At 59.4% G+C, this 20214-nt stretch overlaps 1 protein-coding gene across 8 annotated transcripts; it reads right to left on the bottom strand.

Annotated features, from left to right (window-relative positions):
* IL17RA (interleukin 17 receptor A) lies at positions 1-18399 on the bottom strand. Of its 8 annotated transcripts, none has more exons than XM_060164443.1 (12): positions 17893-18399; positions 11938-11962; positions 11134-11280; positions 10343-10455; positions 8713-8839; positions 7149-7196; positions 6875-7038; positions 6223-6306; positions 5916-6084; positions 4359-4751; positions 3018-3095; positions 1-2576 (listed from the first exon to the last, which is right to left on the bottom strand). In XM_060164443.1, exons 1-12 carry the CDS (start codon positions 18397-18399, stop codon positions 1132-1134), a joined length of 3300 nt encoding a protein of 1099 aa, XP_060020426.1. In that variant the 3' UTR covers positions 1-1131. The 8 variants fall into 8 exon arrangements, with proteins under 8 accessions (XP_060020426.1, XP_060020427.1, XP_060020431.1 ...); XM_060164444.1 differs by having other exon boundaries at positions 3054-3095; XM_060164448.1 differs by having other exon boundaries at positions 4359-4460.
* Between the last annotated feature and the right edge of the window lie 1815 nt (positions 18400-20214).

The raw sequence follows: 20214 nt of genomic DNA, 5'->3' as shown, positions 1-20214 counted from the left end.
TTCTGAGTTAACAAATTTATTCATTCCTTCATTGATAAGCTCTTTCACACACGCGCGTGCGCACACCCTGGTATCTGATTTCCCACCGAACTTCAGAATCCTCTCCTCCGTGCAGGAGCCTGGAGCTCCAGTTCAGGACTCAGGTACAGGCAAAGAGAACCCTGAATCCCAGGGTGGGGACCCCAGCGTGCACAGGGCTGGGGGCTCCCTGTGCTTCCCGAGCTCGGGCGCTGCAGCCCAGGGGCCCAGCCTGCGGCCCCGAAAGAACCCTCGGCCGTAGGTCCCACTGACCGAGGCCACGCTGGGCTCACGCCATGCTGATGCCGTCAGGCGCCACGACCCACTTCTATCTGGTCTCTTTCCGAAAATGACTAGGTGTGTTTGGCCCTCAGCCTCCTGACGGCAGCAGCTCATCCTGGTGAAGGAGCCCCAGCTGCACCCAGCCTGGCCCCGAGGCCTCCCCAGGCTGTGCCCACTGCCCCGCCTTCCGTGGCAGGCTCGGTTACGGCCCTGCCCCGCTCGCCTGCAGCCCTCAGCCCGGGAAATGAGCTGCTCCTTCGGCTCAGACACGTCCTCCTCCAGAAGCTTCCCCCTGGGCCAGGCACCCCTTCTGTGGACTTCACGGCCCCGGGCGAGCTTCTGGCAGCCTCTGCATCTCGCGCCCCACCCCGTGTGCCACCCCATCCCGCTCACTGGAAGGGCAGCTCCCTGATGGTCAGGGCAATGCGGGGCACAAAATAAAGGCTGAAGGAACGAATGACGGACACCCAAGGACACCGCCATTAGCTCCTGGGAACAGGCTGTGGGTTCTCGCGGGGACGGTCACGGGAAGAAAGGTTAAGGGGACAGAGCCAAGATGTTTACTTTTTTTTTTTTTTTTTGCGGTACGCGGGCCTCTCACTGCTGTGGCCTCTCCCGTTGCGGAGCACAGGCTCCGGACGCGCAGGCTCAGCGGCCATGGCTCACGGGCCCAGCCGCTCCGCGGCATGTGGGATCCTCCCGGACCGGGGTACGAACCTGCGTCCCCTGCATCGGCAGGCGGACTCTCAACCACTGCGCCACCAGGGAAGCCCCAAGATGTTTACGTTTTAAAGGTACACATCTCACACATGAGCATACACACGTCCACACCTACGGACACACGTGCTCACCACCCTGGGCAGGGGAGGCCCCACGCGGCGGCCCCTTGGGCTCCAGGCCAGGGTTCTTGTGAAGCTCCTGGAGGAAGAGCAGGAGCTGGAGGCTCCGCAGGCTCTCCAGGCCCTCGGGACACAGCGGCTGCCCGCCCGGCCCCCCGCCCTGGTCCCCGTCATCGTCGTCCGGGAGCTGCGGGGAGCTCCTGGAGATGTAGCCCTGGTCGGACTGCACAGACCGCCGCTGCTCCCCCCCAGGGGGCGTGCGCACATCCTGGCAGCGCGGGCTCTGCTGCAGGGACGGCAGCATGGAGCCGACTGGCCGCCCCGTGGGGCTGCTGCGGACGGGCGGGTCCTCGGGGTGCATGGGGAGGAAGAGGATGCTGTTCCGCCCCGGGCCCCAGCCGCCCAGAAGCGGGCAGGCCTCGTCTCCCCCAGCCAGGGCCAGCCGGCTGGCGGCACCGCTCCTGATGGCCCGAAGGATGGGCTCCACCGCCTGCGCCGGAGGGGCCCCGTCCACCGGGACCACCGTGGTCTGGAGCGTCTGGGCCGCCGGCTGCTCCTGGGGCCAAGGCTGGGGCTCCAGCCGCGACGGGCCCCCTCCTTCCCCCGCAAGGAGCAGCTCCACCAGCAGGCTGCCCTGGGAGGCGGGTTCCAGCACCAGCGGCTCCTGCCGGACGATCCCTCCTCCCGGCGGCGGCTCCTCGAAGGCCTCCTCGTCCAGGGACGGGAGGTCCTGGTCGTCTGCCAGGCAGAGGTTCTCGAGCTTGAACCAGTCGGGGTGCTGGGCCTGCCAGCGGTGGAAGCGCTGCACGGCCTCGCGGAGCTGCTGGCCGCTGGGGCTCTGCAGGTAGTTCTGGGCCGTGAGCGCCCCGACGCGGTGCATGCGGCCCGGCCCGAACATCTCCAGGTCCTGGATGCGGAAGTAGACCTCCTCAAACTTGTCCATGAGCGCGTAGCAGGAGGTGATGTTGAAGAGCTCGGGGATGTCAGCCTCGCAGCTGATGTCGCTGAAGTAGCAGACGATGTAGGTGCCGAAGCAGGCCGGCCTCTTGAAGTCCGGCAGGATCATGTTCATGGCCGCCGTGAACAGGTCCCCCGCGGGCTTCCCGCGGTCACAGCGAAGCTGGACGGCGGCGTCCTCCCAGCCGAGGATGGCCTGCCACTTGGCCCGGGTGCCTCGGGAGCACAGGACGATGATCTTGGAGTTGCCCTCCACCACCTCCTGCTTCCGGCGGCCCACCCAGGTCATGACCCCCGCCTCCGAGATGGCCTGCTCCTCCAGCAGGTCGAGGGCCACTTCGGTGCCGCACACGGTGAGCAGGAACTGGGCGAACTTCAGGACCACGTCCACGTAGAGGGGGTGGTCAGCCGAGTAGACGATCCAGACCTTCCTGGGCTTCAGGGGTGGGGGGCTCAGGCTGGTGGCAGCGGGAAGGACGTCTGAGGGGAACAAGGGAGCCAGGCCGAGGGTTCAGGCATGTCGGCGCTGACCACACACCCAGGCCGGGGACAGCCCCGCCCGGCTGGCCGGAAGCCTCCCGAGCCCCCAGAATGCAGCTGAGACCTCAGAATAAGCCCAAGGCGCCACCTCGACGTGCTGGCTGCCTGAGAAACAGCCTGTGCCCTCGGGGAAGAGTCTCCCTTTTTTATCTGGCCTTTAGCCTCCATGTTAACTAAAATTGCCTTTTTTCTTACAAGACACAAAGGCCCGTTTACACACAGCTGCTTTCGGGAGGACCTCTTTTCACAAAACACGGTGCCCAGCCTCGCTGTTTGAGGTCCCCTCTGTTTGGAGCTAGAGGTGGGTCCCCGGCAGGTGTCATCTCCTGAGGGACAGGAGCTGACTGGGTGGCCCCTCCAGGCCGCTGTGAACAGACTCACCCCAAACCCAGGCCGCCCAAGCCGGGAGGCGCCCACCTGTGCATTTGCTGCCGTTTTCACATTTTCCGTGACGGGACCCTGAGAGGAAAAGAAATGCCAGAAGTGATACTCCAGAAGTGTCCTTGCAGGAAGCACAAATCTTACAAGATGGCTCAGAACGGCTCTTTTGGAAGAGAAACAGGGACCAGCTCACAGGGGCACCTGCTGGGAGCTCTGCCCCACTCCCGACCAAGGGAGGGGTCGAGGTAGCATTCTTAGACGCTCTGGGCCTCTGCAGGGAGACCGTCCCTCCCATGACCGCTGTGTGACCTGCGGGAGGTATCAACGCCTCTGAAACTCAGTTTCTTCCTCTGTGAAATGGGTCTGTGTGTGAAGTGGCCGGCACACCCCACCAGCTGGGTCACACGGTGCTGGGTCTGCAGCACTGACCTGGCTGGGATCCCCAGAATGGTGCCTGGGAGGTTACACCCCAACAGTGGCCATCCCTAAGCAGAGCTCGCCTTCAGGGAAAGCCCCTTCCCCAGACGTGTCCTTTCAGGAGGCAAAGTCTTCCGAGATGCCTCCAGAAGCAGTGCCACTGGGCCCCTTACATTCTCTCCTGGGATTTTTTCTTTCCTTTGGCCGCGCCTCGTGGCTTGTGGGATCTTAGCTACCCAACCAGAGAGTGAAGCCAGGCCCTTGGCAATGAGAACGAAGAGGCCTAACCACTGAACCGCCAGGGAAGTCCCTCCTGCTGGTGCTCTGGGGTGAGGAGGTAAACCAGCGTGCTGAAGTGACCACTCGTCCTGGAGGCAGCGAAGGGCCCGTGGAGCAGGGCTGACTCACCAGAGCCATGCGGCCAACGAGGGCGTTAGGAACCTTGATTTCAAGCCCCACCCTTTGGGCCTCTGCCTAGAACTCTGAGGTCCTCCCTCGCCCCGAGGAGTGGCCGCTTCGGGAAAAGGTCAGACGTGTAGCACGAGAAGCAGGCGGCCTCCCGACGCCTGCAGAGGCCTGGACGCGGGACCCTCCCAGGGAAGGACCCTCTCGACAGGTCTCGCGCCCAGCTGGTCATCTTCCCCAGCATGAGCTGTGGCCACGGGGGAAACGGCCTCCCAGATCGGGGTCGTGGAGGGGCAGGGAGAGGCTAAATCCCCACCCCAAAGACCCATGTTTCCTCCTGCTTAGAACGTGGCCAGAGAGGGCCGCAGCTGGAGGGAACCGATGCTTATTAACAGGCTGAAGGGCGGGGATGCGTGGGGCTGTGAGCACGGTCCCCCAGCTGGTGCAGGGACGAGGGGCATGGGAAGAGAGGCGGGGCAGAGGGCAAGCCCCAGGTGGGCCCACAGCCCCTGGCCTTACCCGGTAACCGCCAGGCCAGGCAGACGGTCAGCAGGATGACGGAACCCACGAACAGGATGGAGAGGCCAGGGATGCACCTGGACACCCACAGGGGCATGTGGTCTGTGGCAGGAGAACAGCGTGATGGCGTGGCAGGGAGGCCTGTGACACCAGCCCCGGGGGCCCGCCCGCTGCCCTCCCCGAGCTGCCCTCTCTGCTGCGCCGGCCCTGGGGTCCTCAACCAACCGCCCACCCTGGGGGGTCCTCCCTGACACCAAGGTGGGCCACGGTCCCACCACCCAGGGCCGCCTCCTGGTACAGCCTTTCTGCCTGGCTCCACTCCAGGACACAGGGACCTCTGTGTCCCCTGAGGCGGCAGAGACTGGGAGGGGTCGGCCTTAGCCTCAGCGGCGTCTGCAGTAAGAACCAAGGACAGACTCTCAGTTACTAGCAGCAGTCACACACCCAGCGCCCGCGTGCCGTGCCGGGGCCTGCTGACGGCCTGGCCCGACGCCCAGCCCTTTGTACAGGTTAGCAAACTTAGCGACACCACCTACAGGGGACACCTGAGCTGGTGGCCTACTGGGAGACGCCTGCCTCCACCTGGAGGCCGGGTTCCGTCCAGGCCAGTGCAATGCCTGCTGCTTTTTTTTTTTTTCTTTTTTGCGGCACGCGGGCCTCTCACTGCTGTGGCCTCTCCCGCTGCGGAGCACAGGCTCCGGACGCGCAGGCTCAGCGGCCATGGCTCACGGGCGCAGCCGCTCCGCGGCACGTGGGATCTTCCCGGACCGGGGCACGAACCCGCGTCCCCTGCGTCGGCAGGCGGGCTCTCAACCACTGCGCCACCAGGGAAGCCCCTCCGCTGCTTTTTGATTGGCGTCTGCTGCAGGAGGCTTCTGAACGGGAAGTGGGCAGCGCTCTGGGGGCTCAGGTCAGAACCGGGGCTCTGCCACTTCCTCGGTGTGTGACCTTGGACAAGGTGCCTGACATCTCTGTGCCTCAGTTTCCTCACCCATGAACCTGGGGGAGGGAGTCTCCACTTCATGGTATATATTACGTAGTACACAGTACTTAGTACACAGCACTCAGTATAAGGTACACAGTACACACTTAGTACAAAGTACATAGTACCCAGAACCCAGTACAGAGTACTTAGCACACAGTAAAATATACTTAGCGCTATAGTACACAGTACCCATACTGTGGTGCACAGTACCCAGTACTTAGTACACAGTACGCAGCACACAGCACTACAGTGCACAGCACCTAGTATACAGTATTTAGCAGGTAGTACTATGACTCACAGTTTGTGAGAATTAGAAATGGACACGTTAGAGCACCCTGTTCACTACACGGTCCTTGACTGTAACTAGGACAATAAGAATCCCCATTTTTCAAATCACGGAAGTTTTGAAAGGTTAAGTGCTTTGCCACACAGCTAACGAAAGGCAGTCAGGAGTCCAACCTGGAGTCTCTCTAAGGCCCCACAGCGCAGGCCTGGACGACATCAGGGCTCGGTTGGCCGGCTGACCTTCGCCCGCCCTCCCCCGGGTGCGCCCCGGCCGCCGTGCGTCTCACCTGGGGTGTGTGGGACCCCTGGGCAGGGCACGGCCACCGAGTGTCGGAGGCAGTCGTTGAGGCAGCTGCTGAAGAAGGGCTGGATCTGCAAGGACAGAGCGCAGGGAGGAGAGGCAGGGGGACGTGGCCCACCTCGGACCCCGCCGGCCCCTCCAGGACGTCCCCGCAGCTGCTGGGCAGGAGGGGGCAAAGGGCCCTGCCCAGGTGAGGCCAGGGGCCGGGCAGGAAATCCCAGGCGGTAGCGGTGCTGGGTCGCTGGGGAGCACGAGCCCCGGGCCGCCCACCCCGTCCCCACCCCTGTCCCCACCTGCACGTGGTGACGGCAGCACCAGCTGAAGTCTGGCAGGGTGAGTGTGACGTTGCAGCACTGCCGGGTGGCCTCCTGTGCAGGCTGCAGGGCAGAGGGGCAATGAGGCCCTGGCCCCTGCTGGGATGCACCCCCAGGAGGCCCCGGGGAGAGAGGCTGGCAGGTCCCGCTCCAGGAGGAGCGGCCCCTCCCCAGGGCCGTGGCTGTGTGGACTCAGGACTGCATCCAGCACCCAGCTGCCCCGCTTGGCTTTGGCCGCTGGGGATCTTGGGGACGGACACACCTGTCCTGCACTGGCCCTACCCTGGCTTCATCTTATTTCCTCACCTTTACTCCCCTTTGTCTTCACTTCACATTTTAAAGTCTTCAAATCCTTTTTGCAATAATGGAATTAACAAGGCTAAACAAAAGAGGACCAGGAAAACGTGGGGGAGGGGAGGACAGAGGGCCGGTGTGCAGGGCAGAGACAGCCGTGTCCCGTCAGCTGTCGGAGCAACTACACACCAGCCACACTCCAGTCACACGTGGGAAGGGAGGACGGCAGCCCAGGTCACGCCCTCCAGCACAGCCTGAGCGCCTGGGCCTCGAGGCCTGGAGAGGCGGCTCTGAGCCAAGCTGGGGGGGTTAGGAGAGCGGCAGAGAGAGCAGTTACCACGTCCAGATCCACGACGCGCCGGAAGCAGCTGCGGTTCTCCGCGGGCAGAAAGCTGTCCAGCAGGATCTGGTATTTGGTGGACTCGTTCCACGGCGTGAAGCTCAGCTGCAGCTGGTGGGCCTCGAGGATCTCCACAGTGATGCTGGGGTCCCACAGGCTGCCTGTACCCCAGGGGCAGATGTGGCCGGGAGTGAGGGGCGAGCACGCGTGCAGGTGTGCCTGTGTGCGTGGCACCCAAGCAAAGCCCCCCACAGGGCTGCCCGCCAGTTACCTGAGCTCACGCAGGGCGTGGTCATCTTCATCCTGGGGTCCTCGCAGTCTGTGGACCGGGAAAAAGTGCAACCGTCACGCGCCTCCCCTGGAAAGCTGGCTCCTGCGGGGCCTCTGACACCAGAGCTAACAGCCTTCTGCCTCTGGGGAGCCTGTTCAAAGCTGGCCCTTCAGAGAAGCCCCAGGACAGACACTGCCATGGGCCAGAGGCCCCACAGGCCTGGGACCGAGGGGTCCTGGTCCACTCCTGCTTCCTCTCCCCCCGGGCTCCCTCTCCTGAGCCGCCTCTGCCCTTGAGGAGAGATGGACTGTGTCCCCCTCAGCGAACGGCAGCATTTCCCCAACTTTCCCATGTCCTCACAGTAGTCTTGGGTTCAGCCCCTCTGGGGTGGGCCTGGGAAGCTGCATTTCTGACAAGTTCCCAGGTGATTCCATGGTGCTGCGGACGCAGGGAGCCCGTGGGGACCACTCCTCTGGAGATGTCTTCTTGATCCCTCCATTTCTTTGACTGCAACGTTTTTACTTTGGTTTCAGAAGGCACGAGAGAGGCGTGAACCACCGCGAGTGACAGGGGCTGAGCCAGTCCGTTTTAGGGACAGGGGAGGGGGCGGGGGGGTCACTCATTTGACAAATACTGGCTGAGCCCCCGATATGTGCCAGGCCCTGTGTTAGGCCCTGGAGATGCGGTGGTGAGACAAAGTCCCTGCCCTCCAAGGATGACATTCCAGTGGGAGAGACCGTAAAAGCAAATAGCGTAATATCACGTCACGAATATGTCAAGATGATGGAATGTCAGGGAGCAGGGAGTGACACGAGGGGCAAGAAAGCCGGGTGAACAGATCGTGTGCGCACGCGTCTGTGTGCACGTGTGTGCGCGTGTGCATGTGCACCTATAGGAGTATGCATGTGTGCACATGTGTGAGCAGGGGGTGCTCTGGAGATGAAGAAGGCTTCAACAAGCACTTCCCGATCACCTCCCACATGCAGGGCCATTTGGGGGCGTCTGGAGGCTGCACAGGCGGGTGTGGGGTCCAGGCCCTGTTCTCAAGGGCCTAGACAGGTGTGCTTGGCTCTTAACAATGAGAAAAGCAGGCAGTGGCAGAGATGCTGGGGAGGACAGAGATGCACCCCAGACGTGCACACATGTCAAATGATGCTTTGGAAGATGAGCCCGCCAGGCCTCCCAGGAGGAAGGAGTAGTGGCAAGAGGGGAAGGCGTGGGATAAATGCAGGTGGGACGTGGGGGAAGAATGAGGAACTGAGAGCTGGGGCGGGGCTGGGAGCAGGGCCACAGCTCTCCTGGGACTGGCTTGTGCTCCTGACACGTTCTGGGCAGGAAACGTGCATCTTCAGCCCCGCGGAGGGACTCCGGGTCCCGTGAAGCTCCTGGGGTCGTGGGCCAACACCCACTGTTTGTGTCGCAAGAACGGGCTCCGCCTTCAGGGAGTGGAGGCTGTGGCCACTCAGCAAAGAACCTGGCCCTGCACCTGTTTGTCCCGTGGGTCCCACAGGCTGACTGCAAAGTGAGGGGTGAAGGCAACGCTGCGGGGGGGGGGCGCTCTTACCGGGCACCAGGAAGTTTCTGGACTGGTGGTTTGGGTCCCCGTCAGGGATGGGCTTAGGCAGGTGGTGGACAGTCACCTCGTACTCCTGGCCGGGTTCCACCACGAAGTGGCTGAAGGCAAAACGCCACTAGGAGATGGGAGAAGGGGAGGGCAAACAGGTCACGGCTCTCACCCACCTGGGCCCAAAGTGCACCTCATCCACCCCCAAAGGATCAGTCAAAAGAGGGAGAAAACAACCACTACAGCAAGCTCCCAAGTCGGAGGCATCTGTTTCTCTGTTTTTCGTTTCTTCTGGTCTTTCTTGCTTATTATTATTATTTTTTTATTAATCAATTAATTTTATTTTTGGCTGCATTGGGTCTTCGTTGCTGCGCACGGGCTTTCTCTAGTTGTGGCGAGCGGGGGCTACTCTCCGTTGTGGTGCGCGGGCTTCTCATTGCCGTGGCTTCTCTTGTTGCGGAGCACGGGCTCTAGGCACATGGGCTTCAGTAGTTGTGGCACATGGGCTCAGTAGTTGTGTCTCGTGGGCTCTAGAGCGCGGGCTCAGTAGTTGTGGTACACGGGCTTAGTTGGTACACGGGCTTAGTTGCTCCACGGCATGTGGGATCTTCCCGGACCAGGGCTCGAACCTGTGTCCCCTGCACTAGCAGGCGGATTCTTAACCACTACGCCACCAGGGAAGTCCCTTTCTTGCCTATTTTAAAAAACCTAGATCTGGCCTCATCAGGAGACAGTAGGGGCCAAAAGCAAGAGAATTTGGGGAAAGACGAAAGAGCCCCATCCTTCATCGGCCCTCTCCAACTCCAGAGCACACAAGGGGCAGCTAAAAACTACTTGTTAAGTGACTCTGCCTCCTTAAATGGGAAAGCCAGGGGTCTCTTGAGAATGTCCTGGAGCACAGAAGTGCAGCGAGAGGGCTACGAGGTCCCCCCCGCCCCCCTGCCCAGGCCTGACAGCATCTTCGTTGCGCAAACCTTTTCTGGATGGTGTAGGTGACACACGCTGACTCCAACTTCCCTGGTGGAGTCCGTGGGGGTCCCTGGTCCTCACCACCCTCCAGCAGTAGTTTGGGGGTCCCCACTAAACACGGGACAGGGGATCTGTCTTTGCTGCTTGTGTTTGTGGGAGCCCTGCCAGCGGCCACTTTCCAGACGTAAAGCAGCGTGTTCAGATGAGCCTGGGTCAGGACCACCTGGATGGCTTGTCACCACCAACCGCTGCTGTTTAAACACCCGCAGCCTCTGATTCAGGAAGTCTGGGTGGGGCCCTAGAACCTGCATTTCTAACAGCTCCAGGTGATGCTGCTGGTCTTGGGACCACGCGCTGAGCATCAGTGCTCTAACCAAACTCAAAGAGAATCCACTTCTGGCTCTGGGCAGCAAAAGGGGCAGCAGCTGCAGCAGAAACCACGGCAGCTCCGGTCTGGGCAGAGCCTCTCCTCCCGGAGGCCCCGGGCTGACCCAGGTACAGGGCAGGCTGGCAGGCGTGGGTCACAGAGCCGCAACAGCGAGCGGCGACATAAGGTCGGAAGGAAGAGCGGCGCGTGTGCGCGTGTGCGCGCGTGCATGTGCTGTTCCCCAATGGTCACCACCATCCCCGCCCCCGCCCCCCGCCCCAGCTGGAGTCTTACCCGCTTGTGATGATGCTTCAGTGTGGACAGAAACTCAAACTTGACGCACAGACGTTCGTTGGTGTTCAGCTGCAAGACAGACAATTCCGCTCCCTCCAGGTAGAGGATGCTGGCTGGAGGGCAGAGGGAGGGGAGGGGCCGCAGCTGCAGATCAAGGATGACCAACAGCCGGGGTTGGGGGAGCACGTCCCGTCTGGGACGCTTGCCCGTCTTACCCGCCCTCCGCTTCCTGCTCCTTCCAAGCTCCCTTTGGGCTGTATTAGCCACTGCCTTGTGGACAGCTACCCCGCTGGACACGGACAGCGACACTTTACCCAGGGCTCAAAGCGAACGCTCTGCAAATTCGTGGCTGGGGCATTGGCGACACGCTGTGGGTGTCAAAGGGGCGTCCCCGAACTTGAAGAGGACGCAGCAGCCAGCGGGGCTGGAGCCTCAGGAAGAGGACTCCCCCAGGCCGTCCACAGGTCTGGGCGCCCTGGTCACCCGCCCCTGAGAGGTTGGGGCACTGCTGTCAGGAAGGCCAGCCCCGCAGTCAGAGAATTCACGACCTGACGCCTTTTCCGGGGTGACGAAGATTTTACGCTGAAGAAAGGCCTGCCTTGCAGGATCGTGGGTTAACATCCAAACACTGAAAAGGACTCACTGCCTGAAACGACGGGTCCTCTCACTAAACTGGCCCCTCGCGTCTGAGCACAGGGCTGGCAGCCCAGTTCTGAGTCTGGGGGGAGGGCCGGGCAGTCCAATCTGTGGGCTCACCCGGAGGTGGGCAGCACGTCCAGACGCCCACTCACCGTCTGTCTGAAGCGTCCACTCGACGTGAGCCACGGGGAGCAGGTGTCCTTGCTGCGTGTGGACAAAGCGCAGCTGGGTCTGCACGTCTTTGGGGGGCGAGGGGGTCAGGCTTCGAGGGTGGATCCAGGTGTCGTCCAGGCAGGTACCTGGGGGCCAGGAAAGGCAGAAATCAGAGGCTGGCAGGCTCTGCAAGAAGCCAAAGACGCAGACCAAAGAAGACACCTCACGGGGGTCCAGGGAGCCAGGCCTTCACGGTCAGGCCATGACCCTGAGACCGCGGCTGTGCTCTCAGCTGCCCAGCCCTGCTCGCTCTCCCGATGCCTGTCTGGGGTCACGGCAAAGCTCTGATGTCTAAAGGGCACCTTAGGAGAGACGACAAAGCATGCCCTTGGCTTTGAGAGGAGGCAGTGGCTGGAAGTGGGGCAGGAGAGTGGGGCAACCAGAAGAGCTGCCCTATTGTCATGTGCGGGGTCCCTAATGAGCGCAGACACTTGAACTGTGTGCCTCCTCCTTGAATTAAAACACAAAACAAGGTCCCACCCCAGATGTCGCCCACTTCAGGGTGACAGCTCTGGCGGAAGAGTCGTATTACACATTCACCAGGGTAGCACCCCAGAGAAAATCCTAATGACAGGCCTGTGCCTCCCATCCTGACTGCTGCACGATGAACGTCTTTGACGGAGGTGCAGGTGCGGCCCCAAATCTCAGGGGTCCTCCTGCTGGGGGCTGGGACCCTCGTCAGCTCAGCGCGGGGTCAGCGCTTCATCGCGGCAACATGAGAAAAACAAAAACCGGTGACTTACTGTTCTTGACTGTGCAGTTCAGCCCCTGCGGAAAAGAGAAGCAGGTAATCACAGACAAGAAAGAACTTGAATCCACAAGCCGGGCTCTGGCGTCCCCGGGCTCATTCTCAAGAATGAAACACAGGCACCCTCCCTCTCTCTTTGAGGGACACTCTCGGGGGGGGACCACACTTCTCTCCTGTCAACTGAGGAGACACAGGGTGAGAAGTGGGCATGGCACGTGGCAAATGGAACTGGCATTTTCTGAGTGCCTTTAGGAGCTGGGAGGCACCTTAGCCTCTTTCCCTGCCCTGATATCAGAATGCTGGCATGGGGACTTCCCTGGTGGTCCAGTGGTTAAGACTCCACACTCCCAATGCATGGGGGCCTGGGTTCGATCCCTGCTCGGGGAACTAAGATCCCACATACTGCAACTAAGCCCGCGTGCCGCTACTGAGCCCGAGTGCCGCAACTAGAGAACCCTGTGCACCGCAACTAGAGGTGCCACAACGAAGACCCAGTGCAGCCAAAAAAAAAAAGAATGCTGGCAGCCAGGCCCAGAGAAAAGACCTCTGGATTTCGACACCTGAGAGTCGCCCAACAGACAGGCCACGTTCACCACCAGCCTGACCCTTACAGTAAGTTCAGTGATCAAAATGCCCGTCTACACAGGGCATCCAGTCAGCCTTTAGGACCTCAGTCTTGAAATATTCTCAGACAGCCAAAGGGTACCAGATATCTGAGAAGGATTTCCTGTATGAAAAATATGTCAAAACCCCCCAAATTAAAAAAAAAAAAAGCTCTTGGAGGAAATAAGACAATGCTGGGAACAGGATAAAATTAAAACAAACAAAATGGAACAGTTTCACAGAAATAAGAGAGGACATTTCATCCACATGAGAAGGACAGGGTACTGTGGAAAAGTGAGCAAGCAGAGAATCAAAACAAATCTTGAAAATAAAAAATTCCACAGAAGGCCTGGGCTATAAAATTCAGGAAATTTCTCCAAAAGTAGAACAAATACAAACAGAAATAGGAGAAACAATATATGAGTATTTAGAGAATCAATTGAGGAATGATAAGACATGATTAACTAGATTTCCAGAAGAAGACTACACGGAAAATAGAGGGAAGAAATTAAAAAGAAAAGAAAAAGAAATTCTAGAACTGATTATTTCCAAATTAAAAAGGCCCACTGAATGGCCTTCACAGCAAATGAATAAAAGGCCTAGACCAAGGCCCATCATGAGACTTCCGGAATACCAGGAGTGAAGAGAAAATCATAATGTTTATAGAGAGAAAAAAATAGGCAATACACAGAGAGGAATCAGAGTGGCATTGGCTGCCTTAGCATCTGTGCTGTGGGCTGGAAGGCAGCAAAGCAGTGCCTTAAAAATCCTGAGGGAAAAGTATCTTTAACCTGCGATTTTTATACCCAGCCAAACTATCAAAAAAGTGTGAGGCGAGAATAAAGACATTTTCAGACACATAAAGACTTAAAAAAAAAATCGATTCATCTATCTATACTTCTCACACCCTCATACTTTTTCTTAGGAAACTGCGGGATATGCTTCAGCAAAATGAGGGAGTTAATCTCTGAGAAGGAAGATTGACCCACTGCCACAGGCTTGGGGAGTAATCGGTCCAGGCTGGGGTTGGAGAATACAGAATGAAACTGATGGAATATCTGCCATGTGACAAACACATATGACAAAATCTCATAGAAAAAAACCAACATTAGTTACACGGAAAATTACGGAAGTGAAGAATGAAAGGAATTATCATCTCCAGGAGGAAAGAGAAATTATACCAGAAAAGAAATAAAACCAAAGCACACATACTTGCCTCAGCAGTGAAGATTAGCATTTGCTATAGTATAAACACTGACCATTGGGACTTCCCTGGTGGCGCAGTGGTTAAGACTCCACGCTCCCAATGCAGGGGGCCCAGGTTCGATCCCTGGTCAGGGAACTAGATCCCACGTGCATGCCGCAACTAAGGAGCCCCCGTGCCACAACTAAGGAGCTGGTGAGTCACAACTAAGGAGCCTGCCTGCCGAAACTAAGACCCGTAAGACCCAGTGCAACCAAATAAAACAAACAAACAAACAAACAAACAAACACTGAGCACTGATAGAACCACAATGGGAAGACTGGGAGGGGAAGCAGTGGGAGGAGGTAATGTAAGAAATATAAATTTTCATCTATTGTAAATCAGTAGGTAATATCTAAAATCGACAAATGAAGAATAACAATATAAGTACATTTAGAAGTATGGAGGCAATTGCCAGAAGAAATAACCAGAAGTAGTATAAGTGATCCTCCTTGGGGAACTGTTTTAGGGATTGTGGGGGGGGCAGGGACCTGCTGGGTTTTGTTTTAAACATCTTTGTACCATTTTAAAAGGATCACCATATATCACCTTGATAAGAGTTAATTAAAAGGTAGAATTTCATCTATGACATTACTCCAAACAAAGAAAAGGATTAAAATGTGAGACAGACAAATGAAAACATGAATTTGTTTAGGGGAAGCCATAGCAGACTTTTTCTTCTTATAATCTAATTTCTATAAGGAATTTACATTAATGTAATGTTTTCAATCGTGTAAAAAAATGCATTCAGGAGCTCCTCTGGATACCACCAGGACAGACACTGCTTTATTCCCCTCCAACAAATCACCCCTCATTTCTTTGTTTCAAATGCCCATTTTAATTTTTTTTTTTTTTTTTTTTTTTTTTGCGGTACGCAGGCCTCTCACTGTTGTGGCCTCTCCCGCTGCGGAGCACAGGCTCCGGACGCGCAGGCTCAGCGGCCATGGCTCACGGGCCCAGCCGCTCCGCGGCATGTGGGATCTTCCCGGACCGGGGCACGAACCCGTGTCCCCTGCATCGGCAGGCGGACTCTCAACCACTGCGCCACCAGGGAAGCCCAAATGCCCATTTTAATTTAAAAAGCAGTAGGATCAGAACATTATTTGTGAGCTTGTGAACAGCACTATGTCAGGGCCTCCTGCAGAAGCCCAGGAGGGGATGCCCACGATGATGATGATGACTGTGGCCAGTGTGCACCGAGCTCTCCTCCTGTGCCAGGCATCACGCTAACACTTTGTACGCACGTGTCATTTAATCTTAACAACAGTCCTATGAGGTCGGTACCATCATCCCCTTTTTATTCATGAAAAAACTGAGGCACAGGCAGGTCAGCTAAGTGGCCCAAGGCCCCACAGAGCTGACACTCAAAGCCGCGCAGTTCTGCTCCAGAATCCCGCTCTTAACCGTGGCCGCGCGGCCTCTACGTAAAAAGGGGCGCTCGCGGCAGGTGGGCCCGCCCTCTCCATCCGCGGTGGTGAAGATTACAAGGAAGGACTCAGACAGTTCCACGGACACCGACGAGAGCCCGGTAGAGAGAAGTGGGCTGGGCGCTCACACACAGTTCTGCTTTGGTCCACCCTGGCCGGCCGCCCAGCGTCTCCGAGACAGGTGCATGGTGGCGGCCCGGCAGCCCACTGAGAGCTCTGAATGAAGGTGTGCCTGTCACCCCCGGCACAGAGGCGGCATGAAGCTGCAGGCCACTGTTCCTGCCCCAGCACAGCCAGCGCACAAGCCCCTGGTCCGCCCAGCGTGTTATGTGCCCTCCCCACAACCCCGTGAGGCAAGAGTCATCCCTGAATGGCCGGGAACACTGGGTCACGGCGGTGGAGGGACTGGCCGGGGCTGCAGGGCGGCTGAGAGACAAGCTCCACCCGAGGCCCAGGCCTGACTCAGCCGCGTCCCCTGCTGCTGATGCTATGTGCTATCTGTCACATCTCACACACAGGCTGGCAGCCAGTGGAGGAGCCCTGGACTCTGCGGTGATGCACTGACCGCAGCCCCGACTGCTCGGTGTCCACACGACACAGCTTGACACTCGGGGAGGGGCACGGTCGAAAGCTGTGGCGACCAGAAGATGGGGTTAAACCCACGGCCGTTCCACCCCCAGTCAGAGCTGCAAGTGCTTGGGAAAAGAAGAATTTGTAAGGAACACATATCCTGTCTAGAAACTTCTGCGTTAACACTGCCGCCGACCACCTCCAAGTTGCGGGCTTTCTTCTGGGCTGGCGGTCATGGTCATGGGAAGCTGAGAAGGCCCAGGTGGGAAGGGTCCCTCAGGGAAACACAGTTTCTCCAGTAAGGATCGGATGGGTGGGGGGGACTCAAGAGTCCCTTGGGTTTTGAGGCACTAAATCCAAGCAACCGGAACCAGCCTTGCTTGGTCTCCGCCTGTCACTGCTTCGCAGGCAGAGCTGGCTTCGTCGCTCAGCTGCTCACCCTCCCCTTCGTCCTTTCGGTCCACAACCATCTGTCAGCCCCCACGTCCCGCGCCTGCAGCACTGGGCTGTAGGTGGTGGAGTCGGGATGCAAAGCCAGGTCCTCCGGGGTCAAGTGCGGGCGTCCCCTGACACTACAGGGTGCTCTGTCCACGGAGGCACCAGCGGAGGGAGAGAAATCTGGAGGGCGTCGCTCCTCTCTTCCCAGGGCGCGGGCCGTGGGGGGCGTGTGTCTGTGGCCAGGTGTACGGCGGGGGCGGGAAGGCAGAGCCCGGGGGTGCAGACGAATCTGCCAGGGGATCCCGCTCTGCCACCCCACACCCCCATCAGGCCAAGCCCCCCTGCTCCCGCTGAGCAACTGAGGTCAGGCCGTTTCAGCTCAGGGGAGCCCCTCCCTCATGTCCCGATGCTTCTCTCACTTTCCTGCCACTCAGACCCCTCAGTCCTCAGCCTGCCCACCCACGGGCCTTGGCTCAGCGCTTTCCACCTCCTGGAACGCTCCAGACCTGTCCTGGAGGGCCGCCCGAGTGTCTTCTCTGCCGCAAAGAGCACCCTAGGCTGCAGGAGTTTCTCTCTTCCCTGGAATTCTGTACACTCACTGGTTGCACCGAGAGCACCGGCTCCAGGCCCCGGGGTGATTCGCCACCCCTCTGGTCATCATCAGGGAGAGTGGCTCTGTCGTTTCAGGACCTTGCATGTTGCAGGCGCCTGGCAAGTGGCCATTGAGAAATGAACCGAGTCCAAGGGAAGGACCTGCTGAGTGGGTCTCACGCTTTGCCCAGCAGTGGGAGTCACAAGGACGGTCCCCAAATCATTCACGTTAAAAGAACAGTTTCTGCTCAACAGTCGCTGACCCTCCTCCACCCTCTTGTGGTGAATCCTCGACAAAATTAGCTCAGGCGGAACGCCGCTCCGGTTGCTCCACACCCTCTGACAGATCCTGAGGGTTATTTCTTAGTGCCAGTGGTGGAGGGCAGCGGGCCGAGGAAAGCAAGGGGAGCGCGGGGGAGTCCCTTCCCGAAGCCGGGCCTCCACCCCAAGGCCACTACCCGGCGGTGGGTGTGTCGCTTCCTGTGGTCTCAGCGGCGCAGCTGCCCGGCGGATACAGACCAGCGGGACCCCAGACCCGGTCGGTGGCGGCCGCAGGGGCGGCGTCCTGAGGGTCCGCGCGGCCTCCAGGGCTCGCGCCGGAGGGGTCCCGCTCTGCCCTCACAACTCTCCCCGGAAGCTGCCCCCGCAGCCCCGGGGCCCGTGCGCCAGGCGCCGCGGCCGCGGGGTCCCCAAAGCGCGGGCTCCGGCGGAGGAGGGTTCCAGGACCCGGGCTGGAACCCGGCTCGCTCCCGCCTCGCCCTCCGTAGGCCTCTCCCCACCCTTTACTAACCAGCGCGCCCCGCCTCCGGCCGGCCGCGCCTCCTCCGAGGCCCTCCCCAAGTGTGGGACGCCGCTGGGACGCCGGCCCAGGTTGTGCAACCGGCGCTGCGCGATCTTTCCCAGCAAACTCCGTGTTTTCCCGGGTCCGCATAGCAACTCCCGCCGCTCCGGGAGTCCTCCCCACGGCGGCCCGCTCTGTGCCCGAGCCTCGGAACCCCCGAGACCCTGCTCGGACCTCCTGTCACTCGGCAGCCCCGCGCCCCCGGCCCCCGCCCCCCGGGATGCGCCGGGGTCTCACCTGCTGGGTGCACACGGGCGCCGGGTGGTCCAAGAGCCTCAGGGAGGCGCGACCCAGGCCCGGGCCGCACAGGAGCAGGAGGAGAAGCAGGAGCGACGGCCCCGGCGGGGGCCCCCGGCACGCGCGCGGCCGGCGGCGCGGAGCCCCCATGGCTCCGGCCTTCGCGGAGGGCTCGTGCCCGGGCTGGGGGCACAGCGAGGGCGCGCCCCTGGCTTCACCTCGGCTGAGTCCCGAGTTAGCTCCCACACGGCCGCTTCCGGCTTCCAGACCTGCCCCGGGCGGGAAGCGCAGAGAGGAGAGCTCGGGCCGGGATGGTCCTTCCGCGGGTCCCGCCCCGACGCGCGTCCCAGGTGCGCGCTCCTCCCCGCGCTCCTCCCCGCGCTCCTCCCCGCGCTCCTCCCCGCGCTCCTCCCCGCGCTCCTCCCCGCGCTCCTTCAGACCCGCCGGCGCCGCGAATCCCGGGCAAGCGTTTCCTGCGCTCCAGCTCAGCTCGCTGCCGTATTTCATCCCTGCTCTTACCGTCAGGCTGTAAAACTCTATTTTAACACCTTCCCCGAGCTCTCGACCCCGGCCTTACTCTCTTCTTTTTCTTCTCCTTTTTCTCAGTCCCTGTCTCTCTGTATCCTCACCCTCTTACCCAGATTTTGCTTTCTTGGCTTTCCGTCCTCCTTCTCGAGGTTGGGACAGCTCCGTGCTCCGACAACGCTGGCCCCCCGAGGAGGTGGGAGCACTGGTCCCCACGCACCTGCGCGGGCTCTGGGCCTCCCTTGCCCTCGGCCGTCTGTGCCCCCAGCGCTGAGCCTGCGCCCCACGTCTGCTGAGGGTCCGCCTGGCTGATCACCCCTTATTAGTCTCCGGTCCAGAGGAGCCTGCCTTTGGAGCCTGCGGACTAAGTCCCTCCTCCCCGGCCTTCCAAGACCCCCAGTCCCCTGGGCAGCCCCCTTCTTGGGTCCCCGTCAACCCCTGTCCCAGACCTTGCCCTCCCGTTTTATCCTACACGCTGCTGACGAGTGTGCCTCCCGGAAGTGCACTTTTCATTCTTTTCCTTCCTTCATCCTAAGCCCAGCGTCGTCTGCATTTCCTTCCCTGACAACTGACCGCCTCTTTTGGCCCCCGACACCCGCGGACCCAGATGCGCTCAGCCCTTGTAATGCAGACAGGCTTCCCAGGCCTGGGGAGGTGGACCTTCTCGCTGTCCAAAGGCCCTTTGCCCGCTGTTGGCAGACCCCTGGCGACCGTCTGACCCCCCTCTGCCCGACAGGACCCAGCTGCATTAGGCCTGGAGCTCTGCCATCTCCAAACACTTTTACCTGTTTATTGTAAAAGAATTTTGGAAAACTCTGCATCCTTCCATACATTTTTAAGATGACACCCGAAAATGTTCATCCTAAGTGTAAACAGATGTGGAGGCTGTAATTACTAAAATTCGACATTCGGAGTCGGCAGCTTCCGAGATGGCCCCCACCCCATCCCACCTCCCGGTATTGCTTTCTTCTGTATCTCCCTCCCTTGAATGTGCGCTGGGCCTTGTGACCTGTTTCCAGCAATAGCATATGAGTAGGATGAGACAAAAGACAATGGGATGTCACTGACAAGATTAGGCTACGAAACACCCGGACCTGGGGTTGCTCAACCCTTTCCCGGTTGCTGTGTGCTGCCCATGGGAAGGCCCAGGCGGCCAAGAGCTGAGAAAGTTCTGGTCAACAGCCAGGAAGAAGCCAAGCCCGTCATTTCACAATGACGATGATCAGGAGTCAGTGATCAAAATTACGCAGCTATGGGCTTCCCTGGTGGCACGGTGGTTGAGAGTCCTCCTGCCGATGCAGGGGACATGGGTTCATGCCCTGGTCCAGGAGGATCCCACATGCCGCGGAGCGGCTGAGCCCGTGAGCCATGGCTGCTGAGCCTGCGCGTCCGGAGCCTGTGCTCCGCAACGGGAGAGGCCACAGCAGTGAGAGGCCCGCATACCGCAAAAAAAAAAAAAAAAAAGCAACTATAACGCAAGTTTTGGCAAGTCCTCATTAAACATAATAACAAACTGTTATTTGAACTTCACTTTTTTTTTTAACAATTTGGGTTTTTTTTCACATTTATTTATTTATTTTTATTTATTTATTTATGGCTGCATTGCATCTTCACTGCTGCACGCGGGCTTTCTCTACCTGTATCAAGCGGGGGCTACTCTTGGTTGCGGTACACGGGCTTCTCATTGTGGTGGCTTCTCTTGTTGCGGAGCACGGGCTGTAGGTGTGCGGGCTTCAGTAGTTGTGGCACGTGGGCTTCAGTAGTTGTGGCTCGCAGGCTCTAGAGCACAGGCTCAGT

This window comes from Lagenorhynchus albirostris, chromosome 11, assembly GCF_949774975.1.
Source record: "Lagenorhynchus albirostris chromosome 11, mLagAlb1.1, whole genome shotgun sequence".
Lineage (NCBI taxonomy): Eukaryota > Metazoa > Chordata > Mammalia > Artiodactyla > Delphinidae > Lagenorhynchus > Lagenorhynchus albirostris.
The sequence above is the reverse complement of the archived record's forward strand: the minus strand, read 5'-3'. Positions and strand labels throughout refer to the sequence as shown.

Coding starts and splice junctions, on each gene's coding strand:
- IL17RA (XM_060164443.1), bottom strand. CDS start 18,399: ATGAAATACGGCAGCGAGCTGAGCTGGAGCGCAGGAAACGCTTGCCCG. Junction 11,963..17,892: donor CGCCCGTGTGCACCCAGCAG/GTGAGACCCCGG, acceptor TCTTTTCCGCAG/GGGCTGAACTGCACAGTCAA. Junction 7,039..7,148: donor CACGCCCTGCGTGAGCTCAG/GTAACTGGCGGG, acceptor CCTGGGGTACAG/GCAGCCTGTGGGACCCCAGC.